The sequence below is a fragment of the Ovis aries genome, chromosome 24, assembly GCF_016772045.2.
Source record: "Ovis aries strain OAR_USU_Benz2616 breed Rambouillet chromosome 24, ARS-UI_Ramb_v3.0, whole genome shotgun sequence".
NCBI classification, from domain to species: domain Eukaryota; kingdom Metazoa; phylum Chordata; class Mammalia; order Artiodactyla; family Bovidae; genus Ovis; species Ovis aries.
Genome location: NC_056077.1, coordinates 14,983,978 through 15,010,224, shown reverse-complemented (window position 1 = coordinate 15,010,224; position 26,247 = coordinate 14,983,978). Strand labels below are relative to the sequence as shown.

At 50.5% G+C, this 26,247-nt stretch overlaps 1 protein-coding gene and 1 long non-coding RNA gene across 6 annotated transcripts in view; one reads left to right on the top strand and one right to left on the bottom strand.

The window, feature by feature from the left end:
• ABCC6 (ATP binding cassette subfamily C member 6) overlaps positions 1 to 26,247 on the top strand; it is a 65,543-nt gene that overhangs the window by 35,478 nt on the left and 3,818 nt on the right. For all 4 annotated transcript variants that reach the window (XM_042239825.2, XM_060406313.1, XM_042239824.2 and 1 more), the window contains 13 exons: positions 440 to 566; positions 738 to 914; positions 2,665 to 2,832; positions 3,278 to 3,452; positions 6,374 to 6,449; positions 8,810 to 8,930; positions 10,406 to 10,613; positions 16,767 to 17,077; positions 18,826 to 19,025; positions 20,941 to 21,067; positions 22,435 to 22,536; positions 23,812 to 23,958; positions 26,045 to 26,203. In XM_042239825.2, the coding sequence (XP_042095759.1) occupies positions 440 to 566; positions 738 to 914; positions 2,665 to 2,832; positions 3,278 to 3,452; positions 6,374 to 6,449; positions 8,810 to 8,930; positions 10,406 to 10,613; positions 16,767 to 17,077; positions 18,826 to 19,025; positions 20,941 to 21,067; positions 22,435 to 22,536; positions 23,812 to 23,958; positions 26,045 to 26,203 (2,098 nt within the window). The remainder of the gene's footprint in view (positions 1 to 439; positions 567 to 737; positions 915 to 2,664; positions 2,833 to 3,277; positions 3,453 to 6,373; positions 6,450 to 8,809; positions 8,931 to 10,405; positions 10,614 to 16,766; positions 17,078 to 18,825; positions 19,026 to 20,940; positions 21,068 to 22,434; positions 22,537 to 23,811; positions 23,959 to 26,044; positions 26,204 to 26,247) is intronic.
• On the bottom strand, positions 12,927 to 26,054 carry LOC121817809 (uncharacterized). 2 transcript variants are annotated; one of them, XR_006057855.2, is made up of 3 exons: positions 24,147 to 26,054; positions 22,386 to 22,476; positions 12,927 to 22,299 (listed from the first exon to the last, which is right to left on the bottom strand). It is a non-coding gene; the product is annotated as an uncharacterized LOC121817809 (long non-coding RNA). The 2 variants fall into 2 exon arrangements; XR_009598469.1 differs by having other exon boundaries at positions 12,927 to 22,476.

Below are 26,247 nucleotides of genomic sequence, written 5' to 3'. Positions count from 1 at the left end.
CGTGTGCCTGCATGTGTGATGCGAGTGTGCACAGACCCTTGTGTACCTGTGTATATCTGTGTACACATGTGCAGGTGTGTGTGGTGCAGTGTGCCCAGACCCATGTGCATGCACATGTGGATGTGGTATAGTGTGCACAGACCTGTGTGCGTGCATGTGTACATTTGTGTACACATGAGCATGTGAGTGTGCAAGACCTGTGTGTGTGTGCAGCTGTGTACACATGTGCATGCAGGTGTGGGCACGTGTACAGTCGCATGCAGGATGGCAGCGCGCATAGCCATACAGGGGTTGGGAGAGGAAGGGAGGCCTCAGACATCCTCTTAGCGGCCCCCCGTGAGTCACCAGGAGCCGAGGCCAGTTGTATGGGGTTCACCAACTCTGCCCAGATTCAGGCTGAGTCCTACTCAGGGACACGTCGCCCCTTCTGTGTTGCCAGGATCAACCTCACGGTGCCCCAGGGCTGCCTGCTCGCTGTCGTCGGTCCCGTGGGGGCAGGAAAGTCCTCTCTACTGTCTGCCCTCCTCGGGGAGCTGTCCAAGGTGGAGGGGTCCGTGAGCATCAAGGTGAGGCTAGGCCCCTGCCATTCACTGGACTGTCCCCTACCTCTGCTCTTCCCGGTTCACCGTCTCACAGCTAAGCTCCTCTCTGCCTTTCACCACTGCCAAGAACCTGGCTCCCACCGCTCCCCCAAAACTGCTCCCAACCCCGTCCCTATCAGCCTGTTTGTCTTTTAGGGTCCGGTGGCTTATGTGCCCCAGGAGGCCTGGGTCCAGAACACGTCTGTGGTGGACAATGTGTGCTTCGGGCAGGAGCTGGATGCACCGTGGCTGGAGACGGTCCTGGAGGCCTGTGCCCTGTGGCCAGATGTGGATGGCTTCCCTGCAGGGGTCCACACCCGAACTGGGGAGCAGGTGAGGGTCCTGGGGGGCCTTCATGGGCCAGGGAGGCGGGGCGGCTGGGGGCCATTGGTTGCCCTGACCTGTGAGGGAAGGATACAGGGGAGACAGAGTGGGGAAGAAAGTAGGGGAGGAAAGGGGCCCAGCTCAGGACCAGGCACATAGCAAGTGCTCAATAAACAGTCTTAATGAGAATGATTGAAAATGGAGACTGAAGAGGCCAGGAGACATGGCAGGGGTTGGTGGGTGGGGGGTGGAGGCTCTGTAACAACTGGGGATGAAGTGACCCAGGCTCCTGCCCTGCCTCTCTGCGTGACAGTGGTCAGATTGCTTCCTGTCTGAGGACCTCACCAAAAAATCTGGGCTGAGATGTCTGATAAACAGGATGTGTGCATCCAGAGCTATGGGTTGGGCCGGGATTGACAAACTATGACCCATAGGTCAAATCCAGCCCACCAGCTGGGTTTGTAAATAAAGTTTTATTGGAACCCAGCCATGCACATTCATTTACCTGTGGTCCGTGGCTGCACTTGCACGATCAGGGCAGAGATGAGCAGCTGTGACAGAGACTAGGGTGGGGGTGGGGCAGCAAAGCTTTATTTGTTTATTTTCGGCTGCACTGGGTCTGCGTTGCTGCACGTGGGCTTTCTCTGGCTGCGGAGAGCAGGGCCTGCTTTAATGGGGATGCACAGGCTTCTCACTGCGGCGGCTTCTCTTTGTTGCAGAGCGTGAACTCTGGTACACGGGGCTTCAGTAGCTGCAGCATGTGGGTTCAGTAGTTGTGGGACACGGGCTTAGTTGCTCCACAGCATATGGGATCTTCCCAGACCAGGGATCAGACCAGTATCCCCCTGCATTGCAAGATGGCTTCTTAACCACTGGACCACCGAGGAAGCCCCTGCAAACCTTTAAATGGTTCCTGTCTGGCCCTTTACAGAACACATTTGCTGACCCTTGGATTAAGGAATTGAGGGTGGAGAAATGGGAGATAAGTTAAGTAAATGGGTAAGGTTTCCTGGAAGGAAGAGGAGAGTTTCCAGGAAAGGGTCTGGAGGAGCCAGAAAGAGCAGCTGAGAAGGAACACTGGGGAGAAAGACAAGGCATCCTGCAGCCAAACAGAGGGAGTGGGGTGCCGGCTGCCCTCCACTTCTGTCACATCCTAAACCAAACATGATTTCCTGTTCCCTGCTCCCCCGAAACCCACCCCATGCTGGATAACGGAAGCTCCATCCTTGCAGAGCTCAGAGCCCAAACCTTGGTGTCCTCCTTGATTCTCTCTTTTTCTTACACCCGTGTCTAATCCATCAGCAAATCCTGCTGGATCCCCCTTTGAGGCAGACCTAGAATGTTCCATGCCCCACCCCAACATCAGCTCTCCCCACATATTAGCCATGCAGTAAATATGAGTGGAATGATGAATGAATGAAAATAAGGACTGAACGTTCCCACTGGAACTTTCCCACTGGATTAGGCAACAGGGGAGTGACTGGTGTCCATGAGGAAGGCTGTATCAGTGGAGAAATGGGAATAGAAACTGGACTCAAGGGGAGGGAGAGGCAGATGCAGGAAGCTTGGCTGGAAAGGGGAGAAGCCAGGCGGGTGGAGGCTGGGGGCATGTTGTCTTGAGAGCAGGTGCTTCCAGTTGGAGGTGGCTATGGAGGACGGGCACTGTGAGCCATAGCTCACTCTGGTGAGCAGGCGTGTCCCCATCACACTGGCATCGCAGGTGTAGACCCAGGTTCCAGTCCCTCCCTTGTCACCACAGGGCATGAATCTCTCTGGGGGCCAGAAGCAGCGGCTGAGCCTGGCCCGGGCTGTCTACAGGAAAGCTGCTGTGTACCTGCTGGATGACCCCTTGGCAGCTCTGGATGCCCATGTTGGCCAGCATATTTTCAACCGGGTTATTGGGCCTGACGGGCTGCTCCAGGGGACGGTAAGTTTGGAAAAATGTCTCAGAGGCCATAGTCCAAAGGTAGAGAAATTTCTAACCAACATCTGCTCACCACCACCCTCCTGGAATTCAGTTTTCCTCTTTGTAATGGTCAGCTTTTGCTGTGACCACGCTGTGTAACAAACAGCCCCCAAATCGCAGTGGCTCACAACTTCAGTCATTTCTTGCCTACAGGTCTGTGGTTAAACTACCACAGCTCTACGTAAGGTCACTGGCCAGGTTCAGGTGAACTGTGTCTTCTGGTTTCAAGACAGGTTGAAGGAGCTCCTTTACTTCTCTGTTGGGACATGCTGTTTTCAAGAAACAGGGCAGGAGCACAAGAAGGGGAGGTCTCCCCACTCTGAGCCCCAGGACACTGCCAGCCCCCTCCCCCAGCTCTGGAACAGTGGTCAAGTGCGTGAGTGTAACTTCCATCCCTTCCTGCCAGACTCGGATTCTCGTCACCCACGCACTCCACGTCCTGCCCCAGGCTGATTGGATCGTGGTGCTAGAAGATGGGGCCATTGCAGAGATGGGTTCCTTCCAGGAGCTGCTGCACAGGAAGGGGGCCCTGGTGGGCCTTCTGCATGGAGCCAGACAGCCAGGAGATGGAGGAGAAGGAGGTACTGGCTGGGCTTTGCTGGTTCTCTGTGCCTGGCTTCTGCCACCCTCTGAGAGGAGGCTACACAGCTCCCACTGGCCAGAGTGGAGCCTTCAGACCACACCCTCCCTTCAGGCCCAGGCCAGAGGCAGACGGCTCTCCCATGAGGCCACCCGTCCCCCAGTTGGTGCCAGTGGAACTTTCTATGAGCCAGGGACTGTGCTAAGTGCTTCTATAAACATGCATTGTCTTATTTGGTCTTCACAACCCTCTATGAGGCACTGTGCAGCTATTTTTTTCACCTTATTTTTCATTTTTTTATGCAAATGCAGCAGACGAGTCCAACTTTCATGCGTATATGTCTTTACATGAGCCAGGCTCACATCTCTTCATCACAGTGGTGGTTCACAGACTTTTGGATGCAAAATTTTACTTGAAACACTCATTTAAAATGCCATTCCAAGCTCTCCCCATGAAGATTTTGGGATTCAAAGGCTTTTGATGGTTGTGGTCAATATACCACATTTTGAGTAACAAGGCCCAAATATGATATACCTAGACTAGCTTCTCAGCCTTTTGGCCAAGGTCAAGTACATGCGTGCATAGTTGTTCAGTCGTGTCCGACTCTTTGTGAACCCTTTGGACTTGAGCCTACCAGGCTCCTCAGTCCAGGGATCCAACCCACGTCCTCTGTGTCTCTGGCATTGAAGGCAGATCCTTTACCTGCTGAGCTCTCAGGGAAGGTCAAGTATAATACAAGGGCTTCCCTGATGACTCAGTGGTGAAGAATCTGCTTACCAACACAGAGGATGCAGGCTGGATCCCTGAATCAGGAAGATCCCCTAGAGTAGGAAATGGCAACCCACTCCAATTGTCTTGCCTGGAAAATTCCATGGACAGAAGAGCCTGGTGGGCTGCAGTCCATGGGATCGCAAAGAGTTGGGCATGACTTAGTGACTGAAAACAGACTAGAATACCTAGATGTACTATGATATACCAAATAAGGCAATAAGAATGTAGCTCTGATTGGCTAATGTAACTTAGTGGTAAGTAAATTATAGCATTTTATATCAGAACAAGTAGGTATATATAAGTAGGTATTCATGCAAATCTTCAAGACAGCCACACAAGAAAGTTTTGTGTTTTTTGTGGGTGCTGTGTACCACAGAGGTATTATTTGATTTTGTTACTAGATGGGGGGTATGCACTTGCTCAATGAATTGCCAGCAGTTTGAAAGTTTGACGTTCGTGTTGGGGCAGGAGATTCATCCTGAGTTTATTATTTATGCCATGATTAATCCTACTGAGTTACATAGCATTATCAGAAGCATTGTTGGGTGGGACTTCCCTGGCAGTCCTGTGGTTAAGACTCTGGGTTCCTGGTGCCGGGGCCATGCGTTCAATCCCCCATGTTGCAGGGTATGTCCTGGCCGAGAGCTTCCTCAGGACCAGGTGCTGGGGCAGCAGATTCAGGGCACAGCTGTGGACTCTGGGCGCCCACTGCCGCCAGCCCTCAGACAGGACCCACCACCCCAGATCCCAAGCATATCCAGCGCCCCCATGGCCTCGTGGTGGCCAAGGAGGAAGGGGACGGGGCCGCCAGGGTTCAGCAGCGGGGTCCAGGTCGGAGCAGGAAGAGGCCCACAACGTGCTTACGAGAGTGCTCTGTGAGTCCATCCTGTGTGCAGTTATCGCAGCCACTTTTCCGAGGAGCAGCTCAGCCAAAAGAGAGTTAAATAATTTGCCCAAGATCTCAAGAGTAGAACTTGGGTGTGTTCAGCTCCCAAGTCTGTGCTTGTAACTGCTACAGGGACCGAGCAAGGAGGTCACTTGGTATCTTGAGGCCAGAGGCCCCTGGGCGTGCCAGCTAGGGGTTCTACCTACCCAGAGAACACAATCCTTACTGGAAAAATTGACAGTGTTCTGGTAGGAAAGTCAGTGATCCATGTTCAGCCACAGTGATGATAAAGAACTGCCAAGGTCACCTCCATTAACTCATTTAATCACCACTTAGCACCTGTGAGCTCAGTACTGTACTCACCTTCATTAAAAAAATATTTATTTATTTTAACCGGAGGATAATTACAGTATTATGATGGCCTTGGCCATACAGCCACATGAATCGGCCACCGGCATACTTGTGTCCCCTCCCTCCCTCCTGAACCCCCCTCCCACCTCCCTCCCCACTCCAACCCTCCAGGTTATCACAGAGCATCATCTTGAAACACATGCATTATCATATGTAAAATAGATAGCCCGCAGGAGTTTGATGTATGACACCGGGAACCTCCGTTGTTTAGATGAGAACAGAAGCCCGGAAGTTCAAGAACTGGTCCATGTTGACCTGATTCGTAAGTGGTAGTGTCAGGGTTTGAACCTCCATCTGTATGCTGTTTGCTGCCCCTGCGAGACAGAGTTGGGGCTCACAGCCAGTTTTCCCCCATCCCAGGCTCCGCCGCCTGTGCTAAGCAGTGGCTCACCGTGGTAAAGTCCCTAAACGTTGATTCACTGTGTCACCCACCTGGGGCTTGAAGATAGGACCCTCCCAGCCTGGGGGGTGGTGGGCAGGAGGGTTCTTCCTTGGGGAGAGGACATCTGAGTTTGGGTGAGAGCTACCTGGAAAAGAACATTCCAGAAACAGTGAACTGATTGTGCGAGGGCACTGGGGGGTCTCAAGCAGTTGGACTTGGTGCAGTGATTATTGCTGTTTCCCAGCCCCAAGTTCATAGCAGATGCTTGGTTATTTTTGCCAAGTGAATAAGTGAGTGAATGAATGAGGTTCCGGGAAGAACCCAGGGAGGACGGAGTGAGAGAGAAGGAGCCAGGTGAGAGGATGCGGACGCTCAGCGAGTGGAAGCAGCAGAGCCAGTGGGCGTCAGAGCCAGCATCCAGACCCCGAGGCACCGCCCTGCATCGAGTGACGTGGCTCCCTTGACCTTGCAGAAACAGAATGCCCGGCCGGTGCCAAAGACCCCAGAGGCTCTGCTGCAGGTGGGAGGCCTGAGGGCGGATCAGAGAGGTGAGTTCGCTGTGGTGCTGAGCACAGGGAAGGCCCGTAAGCCGAGGCCAAAGCAGAGGTGCAGTGTTATACCGCCTGCATCTCAGGAGGGTGGGGTGGCCCCAACCGTTCTGGATTGAACACCTGCTGAAGACCCACCATGGGGCCCAGTGCAGGACGACTCACCAGAGACCGCTGACCGGTCAATTAGCCAAAATAACTAAGTCCCCACGTGTCCCTTTCACAGAATGACCAATCTCCGGTGTGATGAAGGCCGTGGATTTTGTCAGAGTTGTCTTGTGGCCGTAGTGGGGCAGGGCCGATGCAAAGAAGGAGTCAGACCGTGCTTGTTAATGTCCGTGCCAGGCCCTGTGGCTCATGCTTTGAGGGGTTTCAGCGTCACTTGGTGCTGGCCGGGTCATCAGGGGGAGGCCTGGTGTCCCCCTTTCTCCAGCTCCCTCTAGCCACTCACTGATGGACTCACTGAGGTGCCATCTGCAACAGGGGGACGGACCACCCATGCGCTCCATTTTTATGGAAAGTGACCTTGTAAAAGAGAACAAGAAGACCACTGGGTGCCAGAGAGGGAGAACTTAAGTGCCAATCGCTGGGGGACTACAAGGGACAGTGGAGGGGCCTCAGTCCTTGAGGCTGGGCCCAGTTCCTCCCATCACAGCCAGTCACCCAGAGCACTTCTGGGCCATTTGCTGGGCAGGCCCACGGTGTATAGTATCCTAAGTAAGAGCAGATAGATAGACATGTAGCTAGATGATGGGTAGACAGATAATAGGTAGAGAGGTAAGTAGGTAGGTAGGTACATAAATAGCAAGACAGAGAAAAACAGATACATTGATGTAGGTAGATGAATACTGTATTGGAAAAACTTGCTAATCATCCACCCCCTTTCTCTCCATCGTTGTTGTCTTTTCATTGCTAAGTTGTGTCCGACTCTTTTGTGACCCCCATGGACTATAGCCCGCCAGGTTCCTCTATCCATGGGATCATCCAGGCAAGAATATTGAAGTGGGTTGCCATTTCCTTCTCCAGGAGATCTTCCCAACCCAGGGTTCAAACCTGTGTCTCCTGCATTGACAGAGAGGTTCTTTACCACTGTGCCACCAGGGAAGCTCTCACACAACTACATCATTCACTTCTGACACTAGATGGGTGCTCCCCTACCCCCCGCAAACCTTCACAGCAAGCAATTCTCCAGCACCAACAGGATGTCCTACAATTGAACTCAGTTCTGACGCTGACCACCTGGAGAGAATGTCAGATCCCACAAGCGAAGAGCTCAGTCCCTCAAGCCTGCTCCCCCCACTTCAGATGCCAGTCACAAGTAGTAGGTCCCCAGGGTTCACACAACTTCTGTCCTACTTGGGGACGAATCGGGGGCTTGCATCACACCCTCCTTGAGTTTGATTAATTTGCTCAAATAGCCCACTGCATTCAGTTTATTGAAGGATGTGATCAAGGAGATAGAACAGCCAAATAAAGAGACACACAGGGCGAGGTCTGGGTGGGTCCCACACACAGGAGCTTCTGTCTGCGTGGAGCCCGGTATGTCAACCTCTAGGCATGGTTCATCATTAATTCCATTTCCCGCCCCTCTTCCCTCACTGGAGAATTGGGGTGGGGCTGAAAATCCCAAGCTTCTAATCATGGCTTAGTTTTTCTGGTGACCAGCCCCATCCAGGAACCCACCCAGAGTCATCTCAGTAGAACAGAGATGCTCTCAAGGCTCTTCTCACTTAGGAATTTACAAGGGTTTTAGGAGCTCTGTGCCAGGGATGGGGTCAAAGACCAAATACATATTTCTTAACATAAATCACAGTATCACAAAGATAAATTGATAGATGAATAAATAGATTGATGGGTAGATGATTGGTTGATAGATGATAGATAGATAGACATAGATTATCCCCATTTTACATCTGAGGAAACTGAGGCACGGAGAGATTAGTCAACTGCCCATGGTTTCACAGTAAATGGCAATTCATACTTAAGGTCATCTGCCTACTCAGCCACAGTTAATAGGAACAATCCGAAAGTGTTCAGCAGACTTCCTGAAAACCTGGACTGACAAATCTGAGAGTAAACAGCTGGTGCAAAATGATTGCAGCAATGCTCAGGCCAAAATGAAAGCCGAGGAGCTCCTTCAGTGAGATGGCATTGGAAGAACAGGCTTGACCGACTCTGGGGTAATAGGTGGCATCTAGCTGGCACTGCAGATGGAGAATGGGAGCGTGGCACCTAATTGGTGCTCACAGTGTTAGTTGAATGAATGAACTAACAATGAGTGAGTGAGTGAGGGGCTCAGTGGCTACCGTACACCCCATGAGGAGAGATGCTGATTTGTCCTCATTTGCTCTAAATGACAGGTTCGTGAAGTTAGTGCCTGAGAAGGACAGCGCTGCCTCAGAGGCCCAGACAGGGCTTCCCCTGGATGATCCTGAGGGGCCAGGACAGCCGAAGGGAAAGGACCGCACGCAGTATGGCAGGGTAACCATCTGTGCCCCCCTCCCCCCACATCCACGGCTGCTGCTGCCCCCGGGGCTCGGGACCTCCCAGCACACACAGCACTGGGTGCGGGAAGAGGCTGGGGGGCACGACTCACCTTTATTGACCACCTACTATGTGCCAGGTAAGATTCCAGACACTTCATACTTCTTAATGTTCACAACCACCATAAACTCAGATGATGATGGCTCCGTTTTAGGGATGAAGAAACTGAGTCCTTAAGGAGTTTAGAGATTTGTCTGTGTTGTCACAGCTAGCAAGTGACCACTCGGGACTCAAACTTAGGACCGTCTGAATCTGAAGTTTACAGTATTTCTCCTTTCCTATGCTGCTTTGTCCACCCATCCACTCCCTACCTATTCATTCATCCACCCATCCATCTTCCTTCCCACCCTCCCATCTACTCAGGCTTCTATCCATCTCACCCAGCTATCCAACTCTTCACTCACCCAGTCTCCCACCCGTCCATCCGTGCTGCCATCCGTGTCTCCACCCAGCCTCTTACAGGCCCACTCTTTCACTCTTCCGCCCTCCCATCTACCTGCTCACTCACCCATTCGTCCACTCAACCGTCCACCTACTCATCCACCCAGCAAACATCTTCAGAACTCCCACGTGTGCCAGACCACGTTTCTGCCTTGGTGGAGACTGCAGGCCAGTGGTGGTGGGGTTAGGAAACAATCAGGCTAATAAGAAAGGTGATATCAGGTAATGATAGATGCTGTAAAGAAAATAAAGAAAAGTGATGAGACAGGGACCAACCAGGAGTCGGGGGCCTGCTTGGAGAGGATGCTCTGAAGAGTGACGTCTGTCATCCCTGAAGGAGGTGAGGGGACCAGCCATGGGAAGAGCAGGGAAGAGCACTGCAGGCAGAGGGAACCGCCGGGGTCAAGGCCTTGAAGCGAGAAGAAGCTAGAGAGAAGGATCCCATGAGACCGGCAGATAGTGCATAGCAGGCGGGTGAGGTCAGAGGTGTACCGAGGTTCGGAATTTCTTCTGAGAGCAAGAGAAAGTCAAGGGCAGGTCAGCAACAGCAATGCAGGGTCAGGTGGCTGTTTGAACAAGTTCATTCTGGGTGCAGCTGCATGCAGAATTTCATATTTGTAGGAACTAGACCTTAAATAAATGACTGACCCACTCTGTGCCTCAGTTGCCCATCTCTCAAGGGGGAAATAGGAGGATGGAGACACGTGGCTGTCTGTAGTAGGTGTTCAGATAAACACTCCCAACCCAGAAAGTGCCACCTCCTGTCCTGTTAAGGCTCCCACTGGCCCCCTGGGAGCCACAGAGGAAGGGGGTCCTGAGACCAGGCGGGCCTGGGGGAGGTGGTGTTCCAGGCGGGAGGTACTGCATGGTGGTTCCATCTGCCTGTTGGCGTGTTTTGGGAGCCCCACCTGGCCCTTCCTGTCTCCCCCTGGGACGTCGCTCTGCCCGCATCTCTCCTATGTGTGCTACAGGTGAAGGCTACCGTGTACCTGACCTACCTACGAGCGGTGGGCACCCCGCTCTGCCTCTACGCACTTTTCCTCTTCCTCTGCCAGCAAGTGGCCTCCTTCTGCCGCGGCTACTGGCTGAGCCTGTGGGCAGACGACCCCACCGTGGACGGGCAGCAGACTCACGCGGCCCTGCGGGGCTGGGTCTTCGGGCTCCTGGGCTGTCTCCAAGGTACCCCTCTCCATCCTCCAGCTGCACCCAAGAGTTCCTCGGGGCTGCCTCACCTATACACCTGGGCTCACCCTCTCTTTCCTGAGCATCTGTGTATCCGTCCTGGGTACAAACACAGACCTGCATCCTCAAGCTGGGGCTAGGGAAGTCCCTACTTTTACAGACCCGTTAGAGTCTCTCCCAGCCTCATTGGCAAAGGCAGAATGTTGGCCCCCAGGTTTGGGGGCACCTGAGCACTTACCTGGGGCAGCAGGTCAGCTGGACTCTGTCCCTCCCCCAAGCAGAGGACCACTCCAAAGTCTGGCTGCTGGTGGCTTCCAGCACCCCTACACGGCTGCCGCTGCCCCCCTCCCAACCCCCAGAGGAGGTGGATCCTGAACCACTTCCCCACCATCATTGCCCCCAACTTCTCTCTCTCTCTTTTTTTTTAAATAGCTTTATGTTTTGGGTTCATAGCAAAATTGAGCAGAAGGTATAGAAACATACCCCCCACCTCGGTATAAATATAGCCTAGGTCATTATCAACATCCCCCCTAGTGGTGCGTTTGTCACAGATAATGAACCTATATCCTAGCTACCTGAAGTCCACAGTTGTTGTTTTTTTTAACAGTCCTCTTCTTCTTTTTTGGCGGGGGGTGGGGGTGGGGGTGGGGGTGGCTGTGCTTTGCCTCAGTTGAGGCACGTGGGATCTTTGATCTTCGTTTCAGCATGCAGGATCTTTAGTTGCGGCATGTGGGATCTAGTTCCGAGAGCAGGGATTCCCCCCTGGGCCACCTGCATTGGGAGTGCGGAGTCTTAGCCATTGGACCAGGAGGGAAGTCCCCTGGAGTCCCCGCTTTTCATCAGGGTTCACTCTGAGAGTTGTACATCCCGTAGGCTTGGACAAATGTATAATGACATATATCCACCATTAGAGTGTCATACGGAATAGTTTCACTGCCCTACAATTATCTGCGCTCTACACGTTGACCTCTGTTTCATGGATCTGAGGGTCTGTGCTTTCACCCAATACCACACAGTCTTTTTTATTTTTTCTGAGTTCTATACCCTATTTTTCTTCCACATTTACTGATGTAGTTGACACGCAGCACTGTGATTTGACTTACATCATGAACTGATTACCACAATAAGTTTAGTGAACACCTGTCATCTCTGTATGAGATACAAAATGTTAAATATTAAACAATTTTTCCTTGTGATGAGAACTCTTAGGAGTTACTCTCTTAGCTTTCATATACAACATGCATCAGTGTTAATTAGGGCTTCCAGGTGGCTCAGATGGTAAAGAAGATGCCTGAAATGCAGGAGACCCAGGTTCGATCCCTGGGTCGGGAAGATCCCCTGGAGAGAGGAATGGCAACCCGCTCCAGTATGCTTGCCTGGAGAATTCCATAGACAGAGGAGCCTGGCGCGCTGCGGTCCATGGGGTTGCAAAGAGTTGGACACAACTGACTAACACTTTCACTTTCAGTGTTAATTGTGTTTAGCATGTTGCACGTTACACCCCTAGTATTTACTTGCCTAGTAGCTAGAAGTTTGTGCCTTTTGACCACGTTTATCCAGCTCTCCCTCCCCCCATACCTCACCTCTGGTGACCAGAAATCTGATATGAGTGTGCTTGCTTTTGAAGTGTAATACATACAACGCTGCGTTAGTTCCTCTTCAGAGTTTGCACCTTTCCCTTACGGTACTGGTTGACTGTTGGTCTCATGCCAGTTTCCTGTTAAATTCCACAGTAATTTGACATTTGTCTGCATTTCAAAATGATGACCACGGGAGGTCTTAGTTATGCTCTGTCACCATAAAAAGACAGTATATAATTATGGACAATATTACCTCACACTGTATATTTCATGCCTCTTCACCCATTTACATCGTGAAGGGAAATTTGTCCCTTTTAACCTCTCTGACCTATTTCTCTCCTCCCTCCTCTCCCCTCCCCTATAGCAACCTCCTGTTCTTCTCTCTGTATGTGTGACTCTGTTTAGTTGCGTTTGTTTGGTTCGTTCTTTCGATTCCACATATAAGTCAAACTACACAGGATTTGTCTTTCTCTGTCATTTCATTTAGCACAATGCCTTCTAGGTCCATCCATGTTGTCCCAAATGGCAGGAGATTTCTCTTTGGCTGAGTCATATTCTGTTGTATATATACTACGTCTTATATATCCATTCATCTATCAGTGGGCACTTAGGTTTCTTCCATATCTTGGCTTTTGTAAATTATACTACAATGAGCATAGCGGTGCCTATGTCTTTTCAAATTAGTGTTTTCATTTTGGGGGAATAAATATCTAGACATGGACCTGCTGGATTGTATGGAAGTTCCACTTTTAATTTTTTGAGGAGTCCCCATACAATTTTCCATTGTGGCCGCACCAGTTTACATTCCCGTCTACAGCGCACAAGGGTTCTCTTTTCTCCACACCCTCACCAACACTTGTTTTGTTGTCTTTTAGAATAGCTGACATTGACAGGTGTGAGATGATACCTCATTGTGGTTTGATTTACATTTCCCTGATGACTAGTGATGGTGAGCATCTTTTGAAGCACCCACTGACCATCTGTATGTAGTATTTGAAAAAATATCCATTCAGATTCTCCATGCATTTTTTAGTTGGGTGGTTTGGTTTTTTGACATTGAGTTGGATGAGTTCTTAGTATATTTTGGATATGAACTCCTTATCAGAAATACCATTTGCAAATAACTTCTCCCATTCAGTAGGCTAATTTTTCATTTTGTTGATAATTTACTTCACTGTGCAAAAGCTTTTTAGTTTAATGTAGTCATATGTTACTGAGAGAGGTTTTTGTTGTTTGGGGGGGCGGTTATTTTTTGTCACGAACAAGCGCTGGATTTTATAATCTTTTGCTGCATCTATTGATATGATCATGTGATTTTTCTTCTTTAGTCTGCTCTGTAGTAGATTACATTAATTGATTTTTCAAATGTTGAAGCAGCTCTGCACATCTGGGATAAATTCCAGTTGGTCATGATGTATAATTCATTTCATACATTGTCAGATTTCATTCGTTATTTTGTTGAGGATTTTTACATGTCCATTCTTTCAAGACATTGGTCTATGTAGTTTTCTTGTAATGTCTGTCTGATTCTGGCTTTAGGGAATGCTGACCTCATAGAGTAAGTTAGGAAATATTCCCACTGCTTCAATCCTCTGAAAGAAATTCTAGAGAATCTGAAAAAGATTGTAGAGATTAATCTAATTTCTCCTTAAATATTTGTTAGAACAAAACGAGGAACTCACCTGAGCCTGGCACTTTCTGTTTTGGAAAGCTATTATCAATTTAGTTTCTCTAATAGTTTCTGAATAGGCCTACTTGGATTATTTTTTCTTGCGTAAGTCTAGGTAGATTGTATCTATCAAGGAATTGGTCCATTTCTCCTAGGTTGTCAAATTTATAGGCATAGAGTTATTCATAGTATTCATTTATTATACTTTTAATATCCATGGGACCTGTAATGACATTGTTTTATTTAAAAGTTCAGATATTAGTAATTTGTCTCCTCTCTCTTTTTTCTTAGTCTGGCTATAAGCTTATCTTTTTTAAAAAACTTTTTATCTTTTCAAAGAACTTGGCTTTGTTTTCATTGATTTTCTTTATGATTTCCTGTTTTCCATTTCATTGATTTTTACTGTTTACTTTCTTCTGCTCATTTTGGATTCCGTTTTCTCTTCCTTCTAGTTTCCTAGGGTGAAAGCTCAGATGGTGAATTTTAGATCTTCCTTTTTTTCTAATATGTACTTATTCAGTACGATCAGTCTCTCACTAAGTCACTTCAGTCTGACTCTGCCACCCTATGGGCTGGAGCCCCCCAGGTTCCTCTGTGCATGGGACTCCCCAGGCCGGAATACTGGAGTGGTAGCCATGCCCTCCTCCAAGGGATCTTCTCATCCAGGATCAAACCTGCATCTCTTATGTCTTCTGCGTCGGCAGGCGGGTTCTTTAGCACTCACACCACCTGGGAAGCCCCATTCAGTGCTACACATTTAAGTACTGTTTTCACTACATCCTCCAAATTTGATAAGTTGTGTTCTTATTTTCATTTAGTTTAAAATATTTTAAAACGTCTCATGAGGTTTCTTCTTTGACCCATGTGTTACTTAGAAATGTGTTGTTGAATCTTCAAGTATTTGGGGATTTTCCAAGTATTTGTTGTTTCTGTGTAATTCCAGTGCAGTCTGAGGACAGACATTGTAAAGTTTCTCCTCTTTTAAATTTGTGGAGGTGTATTCTATGGCCCAGAATGTGGTCTATCTTAGTGAATATTTCTATGAACTTAGGAATTTGTGTTCTGCTGCCACTGGACGAAGTGATCTGTTGATGCTCATTGTATCCAGTTGACTGATGGTGGTGTTGAGTTCATCTCTGTCCTGACTGATTTTCTGCCCACTGCGTCTGTCCTTTTCTTATAGAGAGGAGTTGAGGTCTCTAACTGTGATAATGGATGCATCTATTTCTCCTTGCAGTTCTACCAGTTTTTGCCTCACATATTTTGATGCCCTTTTGCTAGGCAGTACACATTAAGGATTGTTCTGTCTTTTTAAGAACTGACATGTTTATCATTATATAATGCCCTCTTTATCCCTGATAAATTTCCTTACTCTAAAGTCTGCTCTATTTGAAATTAATATAGCTACAAACTATATAGCTATAATGTACTAACTATATAAAACTATATGTCTCAACCTAGTTTAAGCAGCAAGAGAACGTATTGGCTTATGTGACTGGAATCCATAGGTAACTAGCTTCAGGTATGGCTCGATCCAGAGGCTCAACAAATGCTAGAAGATTAGCTTCACTTTCTTCCTCTGTGATAGCTTCCTGTGCAGGCAGGCAACCTGCTTTGGTGGTAAGATGGTATCTCACAGCTCCAGTCTGGCCACCTCAAAAAAGTGAGCACCTCTTCCCTAAAGTCCTAGCAAAGTCCCAGGTCTCACTCTTACTGGCCTGACTTGGGTCATGGGTTCGCCCCTGAACTAACTGCAGAGGTTTGGATTGTCCAGGGATGAAATTCTCCCTTCTCTAGAAACAGAGAGCGAAGTTAGCTCCATTCCAAGCACATAGGTGGGCTCTGGGAGGAAGTGGGTATATTGGTTTCCTAAGGCTGCCATGGGCTTCCCAAGGTGGCACTAATGGTAAAGAATCCACCTACCAATGCAAGAGACGCGGGCTCGATTCCTGGGTCAGGAAGATCCCCTGGAGGAGGAAAGGGCAACTCACTCCAGCATTCTTGCCGGAACAATCCCGTGGACAGGGAAGCCTGGCAGCCTACGGTCCATGAGGTCGCAAAAGAGTCAGATACTACTAAGCGACTAAACGGCAAGAACAACAGGGCTGCCATAAAACGATGACCACAAGCTCGGTAGCTCGGAACAACAGAAATTTTATTCTCTCACAATTCTGAAGCCAGAAGTCCAAAGTCAGGGCGTCAGCAAAAATCGGTCCCTCTTGGAGGCTCTGAAGGAGAGACTGTCCCATGCCTTTCCCCTAGCTTCTGCCGGTCACCGGCCATCCTTGGCCTACCTGGGCTTGTGGTGCACCACTGACTCCACGTTCACAGCATCTTCTCTTCTTATCCAGTGGCACCAGTCATTGGATTTTGCTGCTGCTGCTAAGTTGCTTCAGTCGTGTCTGACTCTGTGCGACCCCATAGCCGGCAGCCCATGAGGCTCCCCCATCCCTGGGATTCTCCAGGCAAGAACACTGGAGTGGGTTGCCATTTCCTTCTCCAATGAATGAAAGTGAAAAGTGAAAGTGAAATCGCTCAGTCGTGTCCGACTCTTGGCGACGCCATGGACTGCGGCCCACCAGGCTCCTCCGTCCATGGGATTTTCCAGGCAAGAGTGCTGAAGTGGGGTGCCATTGCCTTCTCCTCATTGGATTTAGACCCTGCCCTAAATCCAGGATAATTTTGTCTCAAGCTCATTCACTAAAAATATCTTCAGAGACTCTATTTCCAAATAAGGTCGCTTTCTGAGATTCCTGGTAGACATGAGTTTGGAGGGGGGACACTGTTCAACCCTCCACATGGTGGTTCCATCAAGGGATAATCAGGGTGGTCAGATCATAAGATAGCCACCACGGGGTGATGGGGTCCCCAGCCCTGATGCCCTGATGTCTCTATCCCCAGCAATCGGGCTGTTTGCCTCCATGGCCACAGTGCTCCTCGGTGGGATCCAGGCATCGAGCCTGCTCTTCCGGGGGCTGCTGTGGGATGTGGCCCGGTCTCCTATTGGCTTCTTCGAGCGGACGCCCGTTGGGAACCTGCTGAACCGCTTCTCCAAGGAGACAGACATAGTAGATGTGGACATCCCAGACAAACTCCGGTCTCTACTGATGTACGCCTTTGGACTCCTGGAGGTTGGGCTGGTGGTGACGGTGGCCACCCCACTGGCTGTTGTGGCCATCCTGCCGCTGCTCCTCCTCTATGCTGGGTTTCAGGTAAGGAGAGCTCAAGGAGGCTCCTGGGGTCATCCAACGTCACCTCTACCAGGCCCTGTCTCTGGACAGGACTCAGTGTAAGAGGTTCCACACAGCTGGACATCTAGGGGCCACCCCTAGAAGAATTCTCAGAGACAGAGACACCACAGTCTAACACTTATTCTCATCTCTGTCTTTCAAATGTTCACATCAAAGTTCTTCATGTCTAACAGTGTATCAGGCTGCTGCTGAAATCAGCTTCCTGTTCTCCAGTGATCTGGAAACCAAGGAGGCATTGCAAGCTCTTGAAGACTGTTGTATTAGGCTAGACTCTTTCAGTGGTTAAAACCAGAGACCAGCTGAAATTAGCTTAAACACAAGAACCGAATTCAATGACTTATGCTCCCAGAGTGTAGGGGATCAGCTGTTATCAGGGTGCTGTCACTCCATATCACCCCTGAGTGGATCTCAAAGTGTGTTATTAGAAGAGAAGCATCAGTTTCACCTGGGAACTAGTTAGAAATACACCTTCTCAGGCCCCATCCAAGACCCCCTGATTCAGATACTATGGAGGTGGGGCCCAGAAATCTGGATTTTAAAGAACCTTCCAGATAATTCCAATCCATGCTAATATTTAAGAATCACTTATTCAGTTCTGCTTGGCCTAATTTTGCACACATGCCTTCTCCAGAGGGCAGGTCTGATGGCCCAGTGGTATCACTTCCCTCCACAACTATCCCAAGTCTCTGCTATGCCCTCTGGAGCTGGGAGAGGCACTGCTTTCTCTGTCTGAAGCTTTGGAGTTGGGCAGAGATGGATTTGAATCCAGGTCCTGGCACTTGTGTTCTATAGAGGCTTGGACCACTTCTTAATCCCTCTGAGTCCCTGGTATTCTTGCATATAGGCTGTGAACGATGCTTATTGCTTCTATCATCACTGCCCACCTCCAGATGCCCACCTCACCATGACCGAATACTGCAGTTCAGCCTTGAACAACATGGAGATTAGAGGCACCAACCCTCCTTGCTATTGAAAATGTGCTTCCAGGTTACAGTCACTCCTCTGTATACACAGTTCCTTCATATCCACAGATTCAGCCAAGCCTGGATTGTGTCATAGTGTAGTATTAACTATTGAGATTTACTGAAAATCTGCAAATAAGTGAACTCATGCGGTTCAGACCCATGTTGTTCAAGAGTCAGCTGTATTTGGAAACAGCCTGGCGTGCAGCCCGGTGATACAAAAGCAGGTTCCTCCCTCCCTGCCAGCTATACAACATGTCCAATGTCAAAGCAGTTAACAACATATGTTGTGTGCATCACTGTGGCCCCAGCACCCGACATGTGATCCTTGAGTTAAGTGAGTGCGTTCAGCTTGTCCAGCTGCCTTCCTTGCCTGTTGTGGCTTTGTTCCCGCAATGACTGGCCCTGCATGAAGCAGTTGGTCTTGGAGCTGAGAATGAGACATATACAACAAATTAGTGCTTTCTCCACCCTGGCTGTGCTTGAGACTCACTTGAAGGCTTTTTAAAAATTCCAAAGCCGTGCTGATGATGCCAGAAATTCCGACTTAATAGTTCTGGGGTGAGGCACTGGGAGTTTTTGAAGCTTCCCAGGTGATTTTAAAACGACCCATGGAACTCTGATTCTGAAAGGACATTGGAGCCCAGAGAGGAGAGGCAACTGACCCAAGGTCACACAGCTAGCTGGTGACAACTCCCTCTGCTTCTCAGACTCTATGTTTGTGACTTCTCTGCCGTCCCACTTCAGAGCCTATACGTGGCCAGCTCGTGCCAGCTCAGACGCCTGGAGTCAGCCAGATACTCCTATGTGTGTTCTCACGTGGCTGAGACATTCCAGGGCGGGCCAGTGGTCAGGGCCTTCCGGGTCCAGGGCCCCTTTGTGGCTCAGAATGACGCCCACATGGATGAAAGCCAGAGAGTCTGTTTCCCGCGGCTGGTGGCTGACAGGTAGGAAGGGGTCAGAGAAGCCCCTGTAATCCATCTGTGTCCTCTGAGAATGAGAGAATGTCATACTGTGTGGCTGGAGAGGTCAAGTGGCCTGCCTAGGGTCACACCGCGAGTTGAGGGTAAACAGAGCCTAGATCCCAGGGGTGCACAGGGCTCACACTATGAGCAGATGCAGATTGGCCTGGGGGTTCCCCAACAGCAGGTGGGCAGGAGGTACAGATGTCAGAAAAAGGGCAGAACGCTCTGTTGCCTTGATGACAAAGGGGCTACATAAATAGCCTCAGCCTTCTTCCAGTACTAAGAAAGAATAAGAACACCAGCTTTGAGCACAGACAGACACAGGTGCAAATCCCAGCTCTCCAACTTGCTAGCTGGGTGATCTTGGGCATGTCACATAACCTCTCTGAGCCTTATTCGTTAAAGTGGGTTTGCAGTTGTGGAGTGGCTGTTGAGATTAAACAAATATACTCATAGCTAATACTAGTAATGTGCTCACTACATACCCAGCACAATCCTGAGCATCTTCTGTGAGTTAATTGATTTAATCGTTTTAGCAACGCCACCAAGCAGAGGCTCTTTTACAGAGGATGACTCTTAGGCACAGAGAGATTTAGGAACTTTCCCAGAGCCACACAGCAAATATATGGTGGAATCAGAATTTGAATCCAGACGGTGTGATGCCAGAGTGTGGAGAAGGGCAAGCACATAGCAGATGTGAATTCAGTAAATGTCAGTTCCTCTCTTTTCTGCCCAGGTCTCCAGCCAGCTGGGGCTGTGAAGCTCTGTAGCTGTGGGTAGTGTCTCAACTCCATCTGCCTTCTGGGGGACCTGCCCTGGCCCCTTCCTGGGGTCCTAGCCTAGGGAGGAGGAACCTTACAAACATCTAGGAAGCACCTACTTTGTCCGGAGGTCAATGATTTCTGCACCATATATGGCGGGTGTATCTCATTTAACCCTCTCAACTGTAATAAGCCAGATACTATTTCATACCACAGATGGGTAAGCTAGGGAGGAAAGAAGTGAAGGGACTCCCTCAAGGTCAGCCATCTAGGAAGTGGCAGACCCTCAATCAGGCAGATGTGGCTTCACATTGCTGTGTTTATTATGTGTGTGGACTGGGACCCTCTGAGCCCCTGTGTCCTCATCTATCCATTGGGGACAAGAGTCTCCCCACCGTGGTGTTGTTAGGAGGACTAGGTGTTATGTGCAGTGAAACCCAGAGCTCCCTGAAGACAGGGCTTTTTATCTCGTCCCCAGCATCTCCTGCATATGTGGCACACAGTAAGCGCCTAATACACAGCTGCTGAACGAATGAATAAACGAATGAATGGTAGCGCAGGAATGCAGTAAGAGGGGCGCGTCTTTCTCCAGCCACTCGATGCATGTCTGTTGAGCACCCACTGCGTGCCGGATCCCGTGCTGGGCTCTTGGCGGGGACAGAGCCGTGAGCGAGACAGAGTTGCTGCCCTCATGGAGCTCACGATCTGCTGGTGGAGGCCGACAGTCAAGGGCAGATTAGTTTAGTTTTCGAGAGTGATAGAAAGAAGGAGTGGTCTGAAGGGCTCTCCGAGGAGGTGATATCTGAGCTGACTTGTGTGAAGGTAGGATGTTGGTCAGGTGAAGATGGAGGTGGGGTTCAGGCAGGGGGAACACAGGGGATGTGGCTTGCCACAGCCCAGGGACAGAAAGCAGAGCTTACTTGAGCACCTACTGTGTGCTGGGTCCTGAGCTAGGCGCAGGCCAGATGAGGCAGCCTGGGCTTCCCCCACTCTCTGAGCTGGGGCGGGGCCTGGGTGTGAAGGAGATTGTAGCCAGGACCCTGCGGGCACTCGAGCTGGCACAGCTCTTGTGCCCAGGGAAGCAGGTGTCCCTCGAGAGGCCCCCACTGACCCCACTCTTACCTGTCCCTTCACAGGTGGCTCGCTGCCAACCTGGAGCTGGTGGGGAACGGGCTGGTGTTCGCGGCCGCCATGTGCGCGGTGCTGAGCAAGGCCCACCTCAGTCCCGGCCTCGTGGGCTTCTCTGTCTCTGCCGCCCTGCAGGTACTCCAGACACCCCCAACCTGGGCTCTGGGCTGTGGGCAGAGTGGACGCAGACCCCTGCCAGGGGGACCTTCAAGGACCCGAGTCCAGCCTACCAGCCATTGAGGAAAACACGGCTCTGCAAGAGCCTAGGCTGGACCTCGGGCAAGACTCTTCTTCCCTCCCGGAGCCTCAGTGTGCTCCTCTGAAAAATGGGCAGTAACCCCTTCCTTCCAACTGTTGTAAAGATTCATTGAGATAACGTATATAGAGTCCATTTCCAGCATGTTGTTAATGTTTTGTTAACTCTTAATAACAATATCTAGTGTCAGGTTATGACATCTGTAAAGGATGGCTTCCCTGGTGGCTCAGACAGTAAAGAATCCACCTGTAATGCAGGAGACCTGGGTTTGACCCCCGGGTCAGGAAGATCCCCTGGAGAAGGGAATGGCAACCCAGTCCAGTATTCTTTCCTGTAGAATCCCATGGACAGAGGAGCCTGGCGGGTTCCAGTCTGTGAATCACAAAGAGTTAGACACCGCTGAGCAACTAACACTTTTACTTTTTTCACTTCTAAGGGAAGAAAAAAAAACAACACACATATATATAAACACACACTTGCACAGGCAAGTGGCATTCACTGTGAATGAGACATTGTTCTAAGAGCTTTATAAACACTGGCTCATTCAGTCCCGCAGGTACTGTTATTGCCCTTATTCTATAGTTGAGGCAACTTAGCTTAAGGATGCACCAAGTAAGAGGAGGGACCCTGCCTGACGGAAGGGTCCTTTTCTAGCGCGTGGTCCAGAGGCAACGCTGAGGAGGGGGCCTGAGATCTGTGACTCTTCAGTGGGATGATGGGGAAGGGAAGTGGAGAGTGGTCCTGGTATGGCATCAGCAGGAGGAAAGGCCCTGGCATGGGAGGAGAGGTGCAACTGCTGTTAGAGAACAGCATAAAAGGCGGTGTGGCTGGAGAGTGAGGGCAAGCTTAGAGGGAGAGGCTGGGAGGGCTGGGGGCAGGGCTGGCGCAGACAGGGCGAGTGGGCCCTGGTGAGGAGCTCAGTGAGGTTCCCAGTGTGACGGGAAATCCACGGAGGGAGTCCTCTCTGAATGGAAGTCAGTGGGTCTGGGCCCTGCTGGTGTCCTAGGGAGGGCTGTGCGCCCTCTCTGGTCCTGTCTCCCTACCTGCTTCAAGAAGGATTGGACAAGCTGATGTCTGAGGGCTCGTTTCTGGTCCACATACTCCAGTTTCACTAAAGGGAAAGAGGGGTCCTTGTGGCTACTGTCAAACTCTGCCCCCTCGTCTGCCCCGGATCCCACCTCCCAGCCCCTGCCTCACCTACGGGGTGGTCTTGCTGAAGCTGTCCTGAGGGGTCTTTTCGCACCAGGTGACCCAGACACTGCAGTGGGCCGTTCGCAGCTGGACAGACCTGGAGAGCAGCATTGTGTCGGTGGAGCGATTGAAGGACTATGCCCAGACACCCAAGGAGGTGACGGGTGGGAGGTGGGGCGGGGGCAGCAGGTCCCATCTGAGCTTCACAGCACAGGATGGCAGACCCAGGTTGACATCTGCCGCAGGCTTCAGGGCCCCTACCGCTGTAGACCGGAGTCACAGCCCAGGGGGCAGTCATAGTTAAGAGGGTAGGGTCTGGAACGAGGTCAAATCCTGGTTCCTCTGCTTCCTAGCTGAGGCACAGCAGGGCACTCTGAATGACAGGGGGCCATGAGTAACAGCATGATAGTAACATGATGGCAACATTACAGAAGCATAGCAATAGCGTGATGGTAACATGATAGTTGGAGGCTTCTCTGGTGGTTCAGATGGTAAAGAATCTGCCTGCAGTGTGTGGGAAACTTGAGTTTGATCCCTGGATTGGGAAGATCCCCTGGAGAAGGAAATGGCAGCCCACTTCAGTATTCTTGCCTGGAGTATTCCATAGACAGAGGAGCCTGGCAGGCTACAGTCCATGGGATTGGTTTTGCTGAAACATAATTGAAGCATTGTAGGAGCAGAAGAGAAACACAGCACCAGCCTAACAGTTCTGGGTGTACTAGGAGGTCATCCCACAATAAAGACTTCATACCGAGTCCAACACACCGTAAATGCTCAACACATGTCCACCGCTCTCAGCCCCATTTCATGGATGGGAAAGTCAAGGCTCAAGAGAGTGGAGTGACCTGTTCAAGGTCACAGGAATAGCGTATGGCAGCATGAGTCTCCAGACTGCACAGAGTTGCACTTTTCATTAAGAAAAAAGGAGAGTATCTACCTCTATTAGTGAAAGAATATTACTTGACAATTCATACTGGCTAGTAATAATAATTTAAAGAGTAGCAAACACCATTATAATTTTCACAATATTCAATATTTGTTTTTAGCCTTGCTATAGTCTATGCCCCCTAAGAACTCTACAGAATAGCAATAAATATGCCCATTTTATGGGGCTTCCCAGGTGCCACTACTAGGTAAAGAATCCACCTGGCAGTGCAGGAGACATGATTGACATGGATTTGATCCCTGGGTTGGGAAGCTCCCCTGAAGGAGGGCATGGCAACCCACTCCAGTGTTCTTGCCTGGAGAATCCCATAGACAGAGGAGCCTGGCGGGCTATAGTCTGTGGGGTCCCAAAGAGTCAGATGTGACTAAAGTGACTTAGCATGCATGCCGATTTTACAGAAGAGGTAACTGAGGATCAGAGAGGTAGGCCATTTCATGAGAAGCCTGGAGAAATGCTCCCCTGACCCAGTGTCCCCTCCTGCCTCAGGCTCCCTGGAAGCCGCTTACCTGTGCAGCCCACCCACCCTGGCCTCGTAGGGGGCAGATTGAGTTCCGGGATTTTGGGCTGAGATACCGACCCGAGCTCCCACTGGCCGTGCGGGGCGTGTCCTTCAGGATCAACGCAGGAGAGAAGGTGAGCGGCTCACCTACAACTTCCTCCTCGTGGTGGCCAGGCTGGGCATCACCCCAGGGTCCCGGTGCGTAGCACCAGCTCCTTCCTTCACTCCCCCACCTCAGGTCCCCAGTCTCCAGACCCCCCACTCCCTTGATGGAACTTACCATCTTCCCCAGACCAACTTCCTTCTCGGTGAAACCACTCACCTTCTTGATGTCTCAGATAATGAAGCATCTCCCCAACTTCTTTCGTTTTCCTCTGTCATTAGTTGAGCTCCTACTATGTGCTGGGTGCTGTGCTGAATGTCCACATATTATCCAGTCCGCATGGGCTCCATTTCTGGCTTTGCTATGGCTGACCTTGGGCAAGTCACTGCATGCTTTGGTCTCAGTTTTCTCCTCTGTAATAATGGGGATAATAATGGCAACCTCCTAGAGCTGTTGAGAAATTGAACTGGGTTAATACATAGAAACTGAATGGAGCAGTGCCTACCTGGCACATAGCAAGTGCTATAAAAGTGTTCACCAATTCTTTTTTATTCATGATTATTTGCATTTTCACTCCAACATCAAACCTAGCATCATTTTATTTACAGATGCCTAGTCAGGTGAAGGAAATGGCAACCCACTCCAGTGCTCTTGCCTGGAGACTCCCAGGGATGGGGGAGCCTGGTGGGCTGCCGTCTATGGGGTCGCACAGAGTCGGACACGACTGAAGCGACTTAGCAGCAGCAGCAGCAGTCAAGCTGCTTCATTGAATCCCTGAATCCTTCTCTACCCTCCCCACACAACGGTACTTCCTCTCTGCCCTCCCCCCACTGCTCCAGGCCCCCCAACCTCCTGTTTCACAACCTCCAGCCTGTTTTCCTGTGATCTTGATTTGAGCGTGTCATTTTCCTGCTCCAGACCTCCCTCCCTCCTCACGTTCTTCCAGTAAAACCCAAACTCCTGAGCTTGGCATGCAAGGCCCTACCCAGCTACCCACTTCACTCACTGTCCGACAAGGGATTAGGCACCATTTGTGGAGCAGCGGCCTCTAGGCCAGATGCACAGACAGTGGTGCCCTCGGAGAGGTGACAGCCGTGTACTTGGTATCATTCAGCTGGAATCTTCGCCCTCCCTGAACTCCTGCTTATCCTTCAAGATTCCGCTCAAGTATCTCCTCCTCCATGAAGCCTTCTCTGATCAACCTCCATCCCAGGCAACATGAACAGCAGCTCCGTGCTTGCCTCCATTGCTGCAGGGCCAGAGCTTGACTATAGAGAGGGCTTGTTCATCATACTGTGTTAAAATTAAGTTTACTCAAGGGCGCTATTTCCAAGACCATATGGTGAGCCCTTTGGAGCAGGGACTCCTTGGTTTCTGTATTCCTGGTGCCTTAAAGAGTGCCTGTCATACAGTGGGTGACACAGATGCTTCATTCATTTATTAAACCGTGTTGATCCCCCACAAAATGTCAAGGAAGGATGGGGGATGGATTAAAAGATGGGCAGGTAGATGGAAGGATGAAGGATGGATGGCTGGGGTTGGGGGCTGGATGGAAGGAAGGAAGAGGCATGGATGGAAGGATGGAAGGATGGATGGATGGATGGATGGATGGATAGGGTGGAGTGAAAGAGACAGAAGGAAGGAGTATGCATGAAGGATGGTGCGTGGAAGGAAGGATGGATAGATGAAAGGATCAGAGTGTAGTTGGAAGGAAGGGTGAGGGAGGGAGGGGTAGCAGGAAGGGGCACTGAGAGAAGGATGGGACATAGATGACATGGGATGAAGGGAAGGTAAGAGTGATGGCGTGGTGTGGATGAAGGGATAGGGAAGGATGGAGGAGCAGGAGGAAGGGTGGGGGAATGAATGGAAAGATGGGAGAGAGACATCAGGATGAGGGAAAGATGGAGAAGAATGCAGACGGACGGTTGCACGGATTGATGAATGGATATATGGACAGGTGGGCAGATGGAAGGATGGATGCACAAAGGATGATGGATAGATGGATGGATCTTGGGTGCAGGGTAAACATCTAGCAAAGACATGTCCAGGAACCCTCTGTGGCCTCCCTTCTGGCCAGGCCTGTTTGGAACAGACCATGCCATCCCATCCCCTGGCAGGTGGGCATTGTTGGCAGGACAGGGGCCGGAAAGTCCTCCCTGGCTGGGGGCCTGCTGCGGCTCGTGGAGGCGGCTGAGGGCGGGATCTGGATCGACGGGGTCCCCATCGCCCAAGTGGGGCTGCACACGTTGCGGTCCAGGGTCACCATCATCCCCCAGGTGAGGCCTGGGGAGGGGTGGGCAGAGGCGGGAGGTGCAGGCAG